The sequence below is a fragment of the Lagenorhynchus albirostris genome, chromosome 20 (genome assembly GCF_949774975.1).
Source record: "Lagenorhynchus albirostris chromosome 20, mLagAlb1.1, whole genome shotgun sequence".
NCBI lineage: Eukaryota > Metazoa > Chordata > Mammalia > Artiodactyla > Delphinidae > Lagenorhynchus > Lagenorhynchus albirostris.
Window position 1 is genome coordinate 48,201,916 of NC_083114.1, and position 14,954 is coordinate 48,216,869.

The window sequence follows — 14,954 nt, forward strand, 5'->3', positions numbered from 1 at the left end:
CGAAGGTAGCAGCCATTCCAGACCCGCTGAAGGTGTAGGAGAAAGCCACCAGTCACAAGGCCAGGGAGAGAAAGTTCTCCGTCAGGAACCAATGAGAGGCCGGGAAAGAGTGCGAGCGCGAGCTCCTTGGCCAATCCTGGGCGAGGGCGAGGGAGGTGCCCGTAGCGATTCCGAATCCGGGGCCGTGGCCAGTGTGGACGCCCAATGCGAGAGCGGCGGAGGCGGGCCCCGCAGCCCACCGGCCAATCGGAGGTGGGCGCGGGCGGGCGCGCGCTCTGCGGCCTGAGTTATAAGGGCGGGGCGGGCAGTGCGCGCTCTTGTGGCCTGCTGTCCTGGCGGCGCCAACAGGAGCGCGGAGATCATTTCGACATGCTACACCGTGCTCTGCTCTGCCTGGCCCTGGCCGCGCTAGTCCGCGCGGGCGCCGGCGCCCCCGACGAGGAGGACCACGTCCTGGTGCTCCATAAGGGCAACTTCGACGAGGCGCTGGCGGCCCACAAGTACCTGCTGGTGGAGTTCTGTGAGTGCCGCCCGCTTGTCCGTCCGTCCGGGCCGGCCCTCGCCGTCACCGCGGCGTGGGGACGGAGTGGGGACAGAGGAGGGGCCAGGGGTGCAGGAGCACCGGGGGGACAGAGGGACGGAGGGGGGCTGAAGGGTGGGGGGGCGCAGGGGTCCTGGGCGCCCCTCCCCACCCTCCCTCCCCCGGCCCCGCCAGGGGTGGGTTGGGGGTCTAAAGGGCTGTCAGCTTTCCGGCCACCCCATGGATGCGCTGACTCCTAGCCCCTGGAGAGGCACATCCTTAAGCGGAAACAGCCCACAGACCTGTCAGCGTCCGTGCGCTGCCCGTGTCTTGGGGGCATCCCTCCTGCCCAGCTGGACCCTGAGGGTGACCAAGGGCAGACAGCTTGAATGTGCTTTTATGCCTGAGGTCCACATGGCAGGATGTCTTGGATAGCCTAAGTAAAACAGGGTCGACTGTGTAAGCTGCTACAACTACGAAGGACCACGCAGGGTCCAGTCCCCTAATTGCTTGCCTGGACCAGTTCCCAGAAAACACTGCCCCTGCCCACACCACCTTCCACCAGGAACAGCTGTCTTCTGATTAACAGTGTTGCCAACCAGAATCCAAAACCTTTGTGTCCATAAGTGTTTGAGCCCTGACTGTTTCAGAGGGAAATCTTAGGCCTAAGACAGCTGCTAACCTGAGTTCAGAGAGAGTCTAAACAACTCGTGTTAGATGTGAGTCTTGTACTCATGATTAGTCTCACCGTGTGCCTAACTTCTTTGGTTCCTAAAGGGAAATTCCGGGGATCGCCTGCAGGTAGTAGGAAGTTGCTAATCATTGAAGACAAAGCAGAGTGGGGCTGGTGGTTTGTCATTCACGGCCTCTATCGGATATTGCCCAAGAGAACCAAGCTATCAGCTCAACCTGTGGGTTCAGAGGGGTTATCTTGGTTCAAAGATAAGGATTTTATGGAGGGAAGTAGCAAAGGAGAAGGGAGGGGAGGCAGTGGAGTGGGTTGGTGCTGCCTTCTAGGTCTTGCTTTCTCTCCCAGATGCCCCATGGTGTGGCCACTGCAAGGCTCTGGCCCCGGAGTATGCCAAAGCAGCTGGGAAGCTGAAGGCAGAAGGTTCTGAGATCAGACTGGCCAAGGTGGATGCTACTGAAGAGTCTGACTTGGCCCAGCAGTATGGCGTCCGTGGCTACCCTACCATCAAATTCTTCAAGAACGGAGACACGGCGTCCCCCAAAGAGTACACAGGTGTGACCGCGGCACGTCCTTTCATTGCCTGCAGTTCTTGAAGATAAGAGGCGTGGAGGAGAACCCATTCTTGAACCCATTCTAGGTCTAGTTCAGACTCTGAGGGTTGTGTGAGGAACATTCTCTCATTCCTGAACCTCTCAAGTGGAGAGGGTCATCCCAGGAGGGTGGCTAGTAGGCTGAGGCTTGTCCTAAGGTGACCAGCAAGTGGGGGGAGGCTGAGCAAATGGAGCAACACGTCCGCCTTTGCTGGCTCTCTGGTGTGCCTGCCACCAAGGCGGGAGCAAGGGCCTTTCACAGAAGAGGGGCAAGCGGAGATCCGTGGGTACCGGTCTGGGGCTCGTGCCGGTCGTGGCAGAGCTTGAATCCGTGCCTGGCTTCGTCTGCGGCACAGGCCCTCAGTCGCTGCTCGGCCGCCTCCCCTGTGTAGCCTGGTCGGTACCAGTGACAGCGGAGAATCTTTGTCTGTAAAACAGGTTCTGTGGCTTATCTGCTAGAATCCTTTAGAGCGGCACATCTTGTTAGTTCTGATGTCAGCAGCTCTGGTCTTCTCAGTAGGCTGCTGTTTCATTGCTCCCACTTTTACTTATGTTCACTTTTGGAATGGAAGTGCCTTATGCAGAGTTACCATGATCCCGTCACTAACACTAAGGCTTTGTAGATGAGACAACTCTTCCTGACTCCACCTGTAACTGATAGCGCAGCTTTCACTTATTCTCTGCAGAATGCTTTTTTTTTTAAGCTATTTTTTAAAAATTTATCTTAAGTGTTTTGTTTCTTTTTTTAAAATACTTATCTATTTGTGGCTGTGTTGGGTCTTCGTTGCTGTGCGCGGGCTTTCTCTAGTTGCAGCAAGCGGGGGCTACTCTTCGTTGCGGTGCACAGGCTTCTCATTGTGATGGCTTCTCTTGTTGCGGAGCACGGGCTGTAGGCACGCAGGCTTTAGTAGTTGTGGCTTGTGGGCTTAGTGGCTCCACGGCATGTGGGATCTTCCCAGACCAGGGATCAAACCCGTGTCCCCTGCATCGGCAGGCAGATTCTTAACCACTGTGCCACCAGGGAAGTCCTAAAGCTATTTTTTTTTTTTTTTTTTGGCGGTACGCGGACCTCTCACTGTTGTGGCCTCTCCCGTTACGGAGCACAGGCTCCGGACGCGCAGGCTCAGCGGCCATGGCTCACGGGCCCAACCGCTCCGCGGCATGTGGGATCTTCCCGGATCGGGGCATGAACCCGCGTCCCCTGCATTGGCAGGCGGACCCTCAACCACTGTGCCACCAGGGAAGCCCCCTAAAGCTATTTTTTTAAAAATATTTTATTTATCTATTTTGGCTGTGCCGGGTCTTAGTTGCGGCATGCGGGAACCAGTTCCCTGACCCGGGATCGAACTCGGGCCCCCTGCGTTGGGAGCGTGGAGTCTTACCCATTGGACCACCAGGGAAGTCCCTAAGACAGAGTTCTTTTAAACATGAGATTTGGCAGCCCTTTCCAGGTTGGACCAGGTAGTTGCACCCTATGAGGGGAAAAAGGGTAACTAGCCTCAGTCTCAGGAGGAGCAGTTTTCTTCCTTTTCGTTTTATCTGCTTGGGTGGTGTGCATGGGCTGATCTCTTCCTCCTGTCAGTCCAGGAGGCATGTGGGGCGAGGACACCTGACCAACCTTGGCGCACGAGGTGGTAGAGCCCAGCCCGCTTTCGCAGGGGAAAGCTGGCCTTGAGGCTGACTTGCTAACCAGCCCTTTCTTCCAATCCTACCACATCTCTGATTAAGATGAAGCCTAGTGTGAGACCACTGGGGGGAAAGTGCACATGTGTTTAATGAATTTAAATGTCAAGGAAAATTTACAAGATGCAAAGGTATTAGTGGAAAAAAATGACTTGTAATCTATTATCCAGAGGTAACCACTGCCTTTTCCTCCTTTAAACACAACCACAGTCTCCCATATACTCAGAAAATCCTTTTCAGCCCTGGAATTTGGGCAGGTATGTAGACAAGATGCCTTTTCTGTGGCAAGAGGATGTTTTGCTCTGGTTTTGGCAGAGAGGTCGGATGAGGATGGGCGGGGAGGGTGGGCGCACCCCTGGTTTCAAGTGGACCCTGCATGTGTTTGGGTGCAGCTGGCAGAGAAGCCGACGATATCGTGAACTGGCTGAAGAAGCGCACAGGTCCTGCTGCCAGCACGCTGTCTGACGGGGCTGCCGCGGAGGCCTTGGTGGAGTCCAGCGAGGTGGCAGTCATCGGCTTCTTTAAGGTAGAGGCTTTGGAACTTCATCCTGGGTCTTCCTTCCTCCTGCTGTGGCCTGGGCACCACAGTCTGCCCTGTTGCTGACCAGGGCAGGGGTTCTCAGTGTTGTGGTGGCAGCCACCTCTGTTTCTCCTCTCCAGGACGTGGAGTCGGAGTCTGCCAAGCAGTTCTTACTGGCAGCAGAAGCCACCGATGACATCCCCTTCGGGATCACATCCAACAGTGACATGTTCTCCAAATACCAGCTGGACAAGGACGGGGTTGTCCTCTTTAAGAAGGTGAGTGGCCCTCGGGCAGCGTCCCCCTCCCGCCCCCCACAGTGGGTAGTTGCGGTGCTGTGCTGCAGGGCTGGTGTTGCCTTCGAGGACCTTGCCCGGGCGGCGCTGGCTGCTGGACTGAGGCCCACCTGTTATCAGGGCCCATTTTGCAACGTCAGGTTGTAGGAGCCTCTTAAACAGTGGCCTTCAGCCCTTCAGCTGTGGGCCCTTTGTTCCAGCTTCTGTGGTGGCCCCGGTGCAGTGTTCTATGGAAGCCAGGCGGCTTCGGAGTGTTAGCTTGTTCAAGGAAAGCTGTGGTGATACCTGTACCAAAGTTTGGCATTTTAACCACTTTTAAGTATAGGGTTCAGCGGCATTAATTACATTTGCGATGTTGTGCAGCTGTCACTGTTTGTTTCCACTCTGGAGTATTAGTGGCATGTGTTCCCACCCTGTTGGTAGAGCCTGGCCCCAGGGCTCCCTCGGGCTCCTCCAGGCTCTCCCAGCCCCATGTCTGTTATTCCTTCCGTGTGTCTTTTAACCGCTCTGCGCTCTTGCTAGGACACAGCTGAGATGGGTGTGTGCAGGCATTACCTGAGTCGGCGATGGGGGTCTCTCTTTTATCTTAGCCAGCAGACAGTGGCTGAGCACCCATGCTCTTGGGACACAGCTGTCCCTGGACTGGGTGCTGAGTGGAGGAGGGAAGGCTGTGGGGGTGGGGCTGGGCCTTTGACTCCTGTCCTGTTTTGTCCCCAGGGTTAGAAGGTAGTTAGAAGTAGTGTTACAGCAAAGTTGTAAATCGAGTGGTCAGAAAGGACGCAGTGTTTGGGGGGCTGACCCCCCACTGTGTGTGCACTTCTGGTGGGGCACCGCTGAGCCTCCAGCGCCTGGGGGTGGGGAGCATGGGGCGGGGCCTCCCAGCTGCACAGGGTTCTGGGGCAGCTTGCTTTCAGCTCTGTCTGAAGCCCCTTTTTCGAAAGAACTCAAGGCATTATATATGCTCTCTTTTCTTAGTAGACATCCTCATGATGTCCCCTAAAGGGAATAGAATTGCTAAATTAGTCGATTGTCTTCCCAAAAGTGCCCAGGAAACTGTAATTAACAGCTGATTAGGAAAAAACCCTGCCGAGTTGGATGGAATTGAGTGGAACGCAGGTCCTGGGCTCACCCTGCAGTTCTGGGTGAGGGACTGGGAGACTCAGGCCTGTAGAGCTTGCAAATCCCCTTTCATCAGCTTGGTCCACATAGTTCTTTTCCATTATCCTTGAGATCTGGAGTGGCATTTGTCACACTGGATCGATGGTTTTGGTGATCATATGTCCTTGAAGGTTAGCACAATTGTTCCTTGTTCGGCAAACACTGTAGTCACGGTAGCTCATCTGTTCTTGGCCTCAAGTCTTTGGTGTTCACGCAGGCTGGGCACAGCCGACCCCCTCAGGTCTAGTGCCAGTGGGCGGGCATACCCTCTTGCACTCGTTTGCTTCCGGTGACTGTGCTGGAACGGCATGGCTTCCTTGGGCAGCTGTGAGGAATAGCCTGGCAGAGCCCACAGGCTTTGTATTGGGGGGTCAGACAGCTCCACAGATGAGAGGAAGAAGATGCAGATTCCTGCCCGGCCTGTGGTCCCCATTCTCTGCCGTTACTTGTTCCCCTTCCTTCAGGCTGTTCGCCTAGTTCCTCAGAGTTAGCTGGGTCTTCCAGTGGGCAGCCTCGAGAGCGGGATGGGGCTCCCTGGAACGTCCAGCTGCCACTTGAGAGAGAGGATGGCGAGGGTGGGGCTCCAGCAGAACTTGAGCCCGAGATTCCCAGCTTGGGTCCCAGGTCAGCTGGGTTCCAGGTCGTTGGAACTTGGACCACTGGTTTGAGAGCTGACCATCCTGTGTCTTTGTTTGGTGTTTACTTTGTTTTTCTTTTTCATCTTTGAAGCTGGGGGCTTAAGCGTGGCTGTGGGGCCTGTTCGTGGCATTCGCATTGTGGTCTGGAAGGGTGGCCTTTGCCCAGGATCCCAGGCCTCCTGCAGCTGGCTGTTTGGTTTTTTATTTATTTATTTATTTTTTAAATTTTTTTTGCGATACGCGGGCCTCTCACTGTTGTGGCCTCTCCCGTTGCGGAGCACAGGTTCCGGACGCGCAGGCTCAGCAGCCATGGCTCACGGGCCCAGCCGCTCCGCGGCACGTGGGATCCTCCCAGACCGGGGCACGAACCCGTGTGCCCCGCATCGGCAGGCGGACTCTCAACCACTGCGCCACCAGGGAAGCCCATGGCTGTTTGGTTTTTACCAAAGCAGACACCGAACATAGTGTGACATGGCAATATTACCTCGAAGACTGCGTCCCAACAGAGGCACGGCAGTTTTGGAGGAGAGGAGATGACGGCCTATTTGCCTCTATTGGGGGCTCCATTTTATGCCTGATGGTGCCCAGCCATGGCCAGGCCAGCCTCTCGCCTCCATTTCCTTCCTATTTCTCTGCACCTTCCCTTTGCGGGTGTGGGGAAGGCAGAGCAGGCTTCAGCTCCCTGCTCCTGGCCCTCCGTGTGGTCCTACTTAGCAGCACGTGTTGTGATCAAGCCATGTGTCAGGCCCTACATAAGTGCAGTGGGAGTGGGAAGTGGCCACCTGCTTTTCTGGAAGTTACTTTAGGAAAACACAGAGGGAAATGACCCGGAAAGGAAGGTGAGTGGTTTTTCTCTCCAAGTCCCATTTGAGTTCACAGGGGTGATGGGAGGCTCACTGACCTGCTGGACAGGCCAAGGCACAGCTCAGCCTTCCTCACGAGGAGCTGTGTCTGCCATCCCCATCCAGAGCAGGGCCGCATCTCACGGCTCTGCAGCGGCAGCCGTCGCCCTTCGTGGCCTCAGGACTTTGAAACTCTTAACAGGTTACTGGAGTTCCCAGAGCTTTTGTGTGTGTGTATTACACCTATCCATTTTTATTGTGTTAGAAGTGTTAGAAGTTAGAACTGAGAAATTGGAAAAAAAAACAAATAACTTGTTCATTCTGAAGTAACAGTAATAAATGTTACCATGTTATCAAAAATGACATTTTGAAAAAAAAAAAATGACATTTGGGGGGAATTCCCTGGCGGTCTAGTGGTTAGGAATCCGCACTTTCACTGCAGAGGGCCTGGGTTCAATCTCTGGTTGGGGAACTAAGATCCCACAAGCTAGATGGTGCAGCCAAAAAAAAGATATTTTTGTGAAAATTAATTTTTCCCCAACAACAACATCTTAGGGGTAAGAGTGGTATTTTAGATTTCTGCTGGTCTCTAATGTCTGCCCAAACAGAAGACAGCTGGGTTCTCCTGTTTGCCTTTAGTCTGACGTAATGTCACACCGTACTGCACACTCCGGGGGGAAAGGGTGACAAGGCACCTGCCGTCTGAGCATGATTGTGAAAATCACTCTGACCTTGCATCCACCCTGGGAGGGCCTTGGACCCACAGGGGTGAGGCCCGCACTGGGAGAGCTGCAGTTTTAGGGACTTGGCAATGAGGCAGTCCTCTGGCACCCAGGACGTGGGGTTCTCGTGGCTTGTCAGGAACATGTCGGGGCAGGGTCTGGGTCAGCTGCTGCCATCCTGGCACGTGGGAGGCTGCCTGCCAGTGTTCGTGGGGAGCCTGCGTGCGCTCCTAGTGACCTCACTGTTGCCTGGTTGCCCAGAGGTTATGTCCCTGCAGCCGTCACCTGGTTTGGATGGAGGCACGTGGGTCCTGCCCCCAACTGTGCTCAAAACCCAGACAGGAAAATGCTGCAGACTGCGTTCCTGGCCAGGTCGGGCCAGCCGGGGCAATAGGGGGCTTTGTGGAGAGCCTCGGCATCCACACCTTTCTCTCTCCACAGTTTGATGAAGGCCGGAACAACTTTGAGGGGGAGGTCACCAAGGAGAAACTTCTGGACTTCATCAAGCACAACCAGTTACCCCTGGTCATCGAGTTCACTGAGCAGGTGTGGCTCTGTGCTGCTGGTCCTGCCCCTGGTGGGGGGAGGTTTCAGGGGGTCATGATGTTCGGTCGTGGGGACCCCCACTTGCAGAGCCCCTGCTGTTGTCCAGGCTTGTGGTGGCATTGGGGCCATTGAGAGAATAGCCTGTGTCAACAGTTTGGTTTGTGACTCAGACCAAGTAACTTGCGTTTCTAACACAGACAGCCCCGAAGATCTTCGGAGGGGAAATTAAGACACACATCCTGCTGTTCCTGCCGAAGAGCGTGTCCGACTACGAGGGAAAGCTGAGCAACTTCAAAAAAGCTGCCGAGAGCTTCAAGGGCAAGGTGAGCACTCCCGGTGGCCTGCAGGCGGCTCGGCCCCAGGTTGAAGGCTGGTCCAGAGTGTTCTTCCTGCCTCAGGACAGCCTGTTTAGTCTCGGGGTCCCAGCTGTTGGGAGTGGGCAGCAAGGAGGCAGAGGGCGCCCTTGTCCTACAGTGCCGTCAACGTGCCTTTTCTCCCCCAAGATCCTGTTTATCTTCATCGACAGCGACCATGCTGACAACCAGCGCATCCTGGAGTTCTTCGGCCTGAAGAAGGAGGAGTGCCCGGCCGTGCGCCTCATCACGCTGGAGGAGGAGATGACCAAGTACAAGCCAGAGTCGGACGAGCTGACGGCAGAGAAGATCACCGAGTTCTGCCACCGCTTCTTGGAGGGCAAGATCAAGGTATAGGCCGTGTCTCGGGGTGGGCTGGGGGTACTGCTGAGGATCCTGGGGGCGCACCTCCTCCTGAGGCTCTGGAAGCAGCTAGGCAGCAGAGGGGTCCCTGGGTGACCGCGCATGCCTGACCCTGCTCTACCTGCCCTCTAGCCCCACCTGATGAGCCAGGAGCTGCCTGATGACTGGGACAAGCAGCCTGTCAAAGTGCTCGTCGGGAAGAACTTCGAAGAGGTCGCTTTTGATGAGAAAAAGAACGTCTTTGTGGAGTTCTGTAAGTGAGGCCCTCCAGCTCCTCAGGGCTCGGTGGGGCAGGGTACTTTCCGGCCGAGCAAGACTCAGAACGGCTCTCTTTCAGACGCCCCGTGGTGCGGTCACTGCAAGCAGCTGGCCCCCATCTGGGATAAGCTGGGAGAGACGTATAAGGACCACGAGAACGTCGTCATTGCCAAGATGGACTCCACAGCCAATGAGGTGGAGGCAGTGAAAGTGCACAGCTTCCCCACGCTCAAGTTCTTCCCCGCCAGCGCCGACAGGATGGTGCGCCCGCCATCGAGGGCTGGGTGGGAAGGGTGTGCAGGGGCAGTGGGGGGCTGTCAGGTAGGACCGCTTCCCACATCTCATTCCCCTCCCCACAGGTCATCGACTACAATGGGGAGCGGACACTGGACGGTTTTAAGAAGTTCCTGGAGAGCGGCGGCCAGGACGGAGCCAGGGATGATGATGTAGGTGGTCACCGGACCCTGCCGCCCATGGGACATGCTTTCTCAGTGCTGCCGGGTAGCACTATACAGGGGTGTTGCGAGGGTTTTTAGGTGCCAGTGTTTGCTCAGGAATCTTCTCAGGCTCGTCTGGTACGTTCCCTGTCGAGCTGAGGTGCTCTGCTGGGTGTGAGCTCAGGCCTGTCCACATCAGCAAGGGTCACCTGGGGGTAGTGGAGGGGACATCAGAAGTGCCAGGCCAGGAGGGTGTGGCAGGGTGGGCGTGGTGAAGGGAATGGTCAGCTGAGGCCGCAGGGCCCGCCCGGAAGCGGAAGCGCGGGGATGTGGGACCAGGGGGCAGACCTGCTGGGGGGTGGGGGCAGGTGAGGAGCGCCAGGGCCGTTTGTGCCGCTGTGGTTCATGGGCTGCCACTGGCCTTTCGGACTCCAGGGCTACAGGGGTGGATGTTACACACCAGCAGTTCCCTGCTTGGTCTTCACGCTGGGGCAGCCCCTGCGCTCACCTGCTGGATGGCGTGGGCTGGGCTGCTACAGCACCAGCTCTGCTTCCCCCCTGTCTTGTGGGCAGAAGTCCCCGTGCCTCGCTTTCCTCGGGAAGCGCACCCAACATATACGCACATCTGCTCACAGAGACCAAAGTTGGCTGCTTGTGCCCGAGTGGCCAGCTGGTCCCTGGCGTACTTGGCATGGGTGTGGGGGCCTCAGCATGCCAGCTTGGCCTGGACCTCTCATTTCCCTTCCTTTTCATCCTCCGTCCCAGGATCTAGAAGACCTCGAAGAAGCAGAAGAGCCTGATCTGGAGGAAGACGATGATCAAAAAGCTGTGAAAGATGAACTGTAACACAGAAAACCAGACCTGGGCACCCAAACCCGGCACCTCCCAGTGGGCTGCACACCCAGCAGCACAGCCTCCGGACGCCCACAGACCCTCCCGGAGAGGGAGCGTCGATCGGAAATGCAGGGAACTTTTTTGAAGCCACACTTCACTCTAACACACGTGTAAATCTAAACCCGTCTTCCTTTGCTTTTCAACTTTTGGAAAGGGGTTTATTTCCAGGCCAGCCCAGCCCATCTTGGTGGGCCTTTTTTTTAAATTGTGATGTACTTTTTTGTACATGGTTCTGTCCAGAGTGCCCGCTAAAATGTTTTGGAATCTCATGCTGGCAATGTCTCATTCCTGTTAGGTTTATACTATCACTTTAAAAAAAAATTCCATCTGTGGGATTTTTAGATGTTTTTGGAAGTCAGGGCGTCTGTTCCACCTTGGCCAGGCCTCCCTGGGACTCCTGTCCCCTGTGTGGGGCGGGACCAGGCCGGTCTGGACAGGTCCCTCACCTCATGCGGTGTTGCCATGGTGGAGCGTGGCTCCTGCATCGTTTGGTTAAATGGTGACTTCAGGTTTCTGTCACAGGGGCCCCCATGACTGGAGGGTGCAGCTACAGCCCCTTCCTTCCCCAAGCCAGGGTCCTTGTTGCTCTGTGACATCCAGGGTGGCCTGAGGCCTGCACCAGGCAGAACCAGGATCCTCCGTTTCCAGGCTGGGAGACGGCCAAGGATGCTTGCTTGAGCCGAATCACATGTTGACAGTTCTTCAGGCATTTCTACCACAATATTGGAATTGGACACATTGGCCAAATAAAGTTGAAATTTTCTGCCTGTTGTTGCCTCTGCCTTACAACCTCCAGGCACGGGGAGTGGGGCTGGAATTCCAGGTTTCTCGGGAGAGGAGGTGGGCTTGGTGGGGGCCACTCTTGTTGAGACATCTCTTTCTTGGAACGCAGCAGAGACGCAGAAGCGTGCACAAATCCTGTGGGCACAGTGTGCGGAGCTGTCACCATCATGACGGGGTGAGGGCTGCCTCTTGGCCCTGTTCCTGTGCCGTCAGGCTGGCTTACCCGTGACGCAGTTCGGCAGCTTTACCCGCCGTGGGCATCCAGTGGTCACAACATGGATTCTCCCCACGTGCCATGTCAGGACGTGATGGTGAGGGACGCGTGGCTCTAACCTTAACCCTCAGGTGGGGAGCGGCCCCTCCCCACCGCTGTCTGGAACCACTGCAGCTTCTGATGAGAAATCAGGGGCATTCAGACTTGAAGAATGCTGTGCTCATCACCAAACCTTCATGTAGAAAAGAATCTGGAGTTAAGGTTGCAAATCTCTATTTTTAAGATGTAATTTGACTTCTAGAACCTCTGCTTACTCATAGTTTACATAGGGAAGAGTATCTCGATTGATTTTTTTTCCCCACAAACTCAAAAGCTGCCAGCCTGGCTGCAGTGTTGGGCTGATGGCACCTGAGCGTGGATTGGTGACACCTCTTGGGCCTTGAGGAGAGCTCTGAGTGGGAGACCCACAGGGGGCCAGCCGGGCTCAGATGGGTGTCTGTCCCCCGGCCAGAACAGCCCTGCCCAGCCCGGGGCTTCCCGTCTGTTGCTCTGTGCACACATCTGTAGCCACAGGTAGGACAGCAGGGCTGTTGATGACGTTATTGGAGGGAACAGGTGGAGATCCAGTCCACTTAGGGAGGTCAAGGACAGACTAAATGTGGCTAGGTCTCCGAGGAGCCCGGCCTGTCGCTCCACGTGCTCCAGCGGTCCCTCCAACTTGCTGCCTGGCGTAGGAAGTGTGCATGCATTTCCTGATTCCCAGCCCCCAGTTCTGATGCTGCTGGGACCTTGGAGGTGGCAGAGGCAGTTCCAGCAGACGTGACCATGAGACTTGCGGTGAATGTGGTTCCCTTTGTGGTCTCGGCCCATGGGGAGGTGGGTGTGTCATTTCCCCCATGACCGCAGCTACGCTCCAGCCAGAGGCCCAGGTGTCTGCTCTTGCCCTCACAAACCCCAGGACTGCTCCTGCCTCTCACCTGGGCGTGTGGTACACAGCTGGTGTCCAGGGAGAACCTGGTGTTAGCACCCTTGGCAGCACCAACCAAGCCCCGGCTTGTCCACACGCTCTGGCATCCAGGTACCGCTCCCCAGCTCAGCCCATGGCCGGACTCCCTTCCCTGGTTCTCAGGTGGTCTGTGCCAGGGCTGCTCCAGGGTCTGTGTGTGTTGTGCCTCGGCTGTGCTGACACAATGAGATGTGTATCCGTGAAAGAGTGAGCTCGGGCACTTGGAGCTTCTGTGGGAGATCGCTGGGGAGATGTTAGCTCTGCCCTCCTAAACGTGAGCGGGTTCCCCAGGGTTATGCGTGTGGTTTCCAGAGGAGGGAACCCAGGGTGGGCTGAGAGCAGGGCTGTCAGGAGTCACAGCTGCAAGGGGTGGGCTATGCCCCATGACAGGCGTGGGTGACCCTGCAGACCAGCTGTGTGGAGCCTGGCCCTCTGCATAGAAAGCTTGGGACCAGGTGTCGCTGCCCAGAACAGGGCCGTCATGTGCTCCTGGGAGGGGGAGTGAGTCACCGATACCTTTCCCCTTTTGCCCAGGCAGCTGATTAGCACATTCCTGGGTCTGGGTTTGCTGGGACATGGTGGTTGGAGTCCCAAACCCGGCAACGCTGGTGGATTAGCGAAGTAACTTTGCAGGCTATGGGGTAGGCAGTCAAGGCTTAACAGCCTGGGGTGTCCCAATCTCTCTCTTCCTCTGTCCAGCTGGTAGGAAGCTATTGGCCTGGAACTAAAAAGCAACTGCTGGGCCTGTATACTGGACCCTCGAGGTCTGGCTTCTGCACCTGCCAGGAGGCAGCTGAGTGGGCCCTGCACAGACTCCCCTCCAGGCCCCTGGCTTGTTTTCTGCTAGATGCAAAGCTTTGCTAGTTGAGTTTCCTTGGACTTTTCAAAGTAAGAGTTTTGCCCTGAATGTTTCACTTGCTTTAGTTCTCCAGAAGGCAGAACCTGAAAGTTGTGCAAACCAGGTCACTTGAGAAGTTCACACGGGCAGAGGCTCAGGGGCAAAGCTGTGTAAATACAGGTTTGGTGCTGGTGTGGTTGTGTGAAGAGCAGGTTAGACTGCTCATGGCTGGCTTCTGCCGAAAGGCTTCTGAGTGAGTTGCTGTAGGCCGTGTCCATGGCTTTGAGGATGTGCTGCCCATGTCCTGAACAGAATGACTTTCAGGCATCTGTCCCTTCTTGGATCCAGACATCCAAACAGAAACCCCAAAGCCGAGATCCTGAGCTCTCTCAGCTTGCCTCTAGCAGGATAGAGCGGGAGGGTCGCTCTTGGGGTCGCCAAGAGACCCACCCTGATGGTTTGCCCTGCCTGGCCTAAGGCCTGTCACTGGTGGGAAAAAACATGCTGTTGGTGGCAGCTTCATCGGAGTTCTTTCATTTGATCCTCTGAGCAGGGCAGGCAGACAGAACTTTCCACAACATCAGAAAAGGCAATCTTCACATCAAAGGAAAGTTCTGTCTCTGTGTACAGCATAGGACTTTGTCTCTGGGCTTCGTGTAAACAAGCCGGAAGAAACTGTACCCAGTTCCTCCCAAGTGACCAAGAGTTAGGGCCACCCAGCATCGTACTCTGAGCCTGAAATGCAGGAACGCCGGGAACCACCCCTCCCTCCGGGCCCCTGCAGGGCCTGAGTCAGGTGGAGTTTCCCATGTAACATTAGTGGCAACAAGGCAGGCAGACAAACCCTGTCAGGGCAGGGAGCCCACCGTGGGCAGTGGCCTATCCTCAGCAGCATTTGGCCCAAGGCTTTGCACCTAGGGTGCTGATGCATTTGTTGATTTGATTTTGTTGGATCAAGATCAGCCTGGTGATGCAAGGACTTCCGGTGCCCAAGTCCCTGCCCCCCCATACAGAGCGCTGGCTATCCGTGGTTCTGTCAGCATCCAGGCCTTCAGTGACTGCCCGGAAGATCTTGCCAACGTTAGGGGCTGAACCGCACCCCACCCCAATATTCATGTTTTGAAGTGTTAACCCCCAATACCCCAGCGTGTGACCTTATTTGGAAGTGGAGTTGTTGCAGATATGATTGCTTAAGATGAGGTCATACTAGAGTAGCATGGGCCCTAATCCAATGGCTGATCTCCTTATTAAAAGGGGAAATTTGGACACAGACACCTACTCAGGGACAGCACCATGTGAACACGAAGGTGGAGATGGGTGATACGTCTACAGGCCAGTGAACGTCAACGACTTGCCACCAGAAGCCAGGAGATGGGCCTGGAGCAGATTCTCCCTGGGAAGGAAACAGCCCTGCCGGCAGCTTGATCTTGATCTCCAGAACTATTGTTTGAGACCCCCAGTCTGGTACTTCATTACAGCAGCCCTGGAAGAGCAATATGGCCAGCTTCAGATGCTGCGGGGACTGTGTGGACCCCACAGGCCCAGCTCTGCTCCCAGGGCGTGTCTCCTGTGCGCGTCCATCCATTGGCTCTTGTCTCGCAC

General features: G+C 56.0%; 1 protein-coding gene across 2 annotated transcripts; it reads left to right on the top strand.

Annotated features, from left to right (window-relative positions):
• The first annotated feature begins 309 nt into the window (after positions 1-309).
• Positions 310-11,278, top strand: P4HB (prolyl 4-hydroxylase subunit beta). Of its 2 annotated transcripts, none has more exons than XM_060135313.1 (11): positions 310-520; positions 1,557-1,763; positions 3,877-4,010; positions 4,145-4,282; positions 8,102-8,206; positions 8,404-8,529; positions 8,710-8,910; positions 9,055-9,175; positions 9,260-9,441; positions 9,540-9,755; positions 10,383-11,278. In XM_060135313.1, exons 1-10 carry the CDS (start codon positions 370-372, stop codon positions 9,714-9,716), a joined length of 1,542 nt encoding a protein of 513 aa, XP_059991296.1. In that variant the 5' UTR covers positions 310-369; the 3' UTR covers positions 9,717-9,755; positions 10,383-11,278. The 2 variants fall into 2 exon arrangements, with proteins under 2 accessions (XP_059991296.1, XP_059991297.1); XM_060135314.1 differs by having other exon boundaries at positions 9,540-9,626.
• Positions 11,279-14,954: the final 3,676 nt, after the last annotated feature.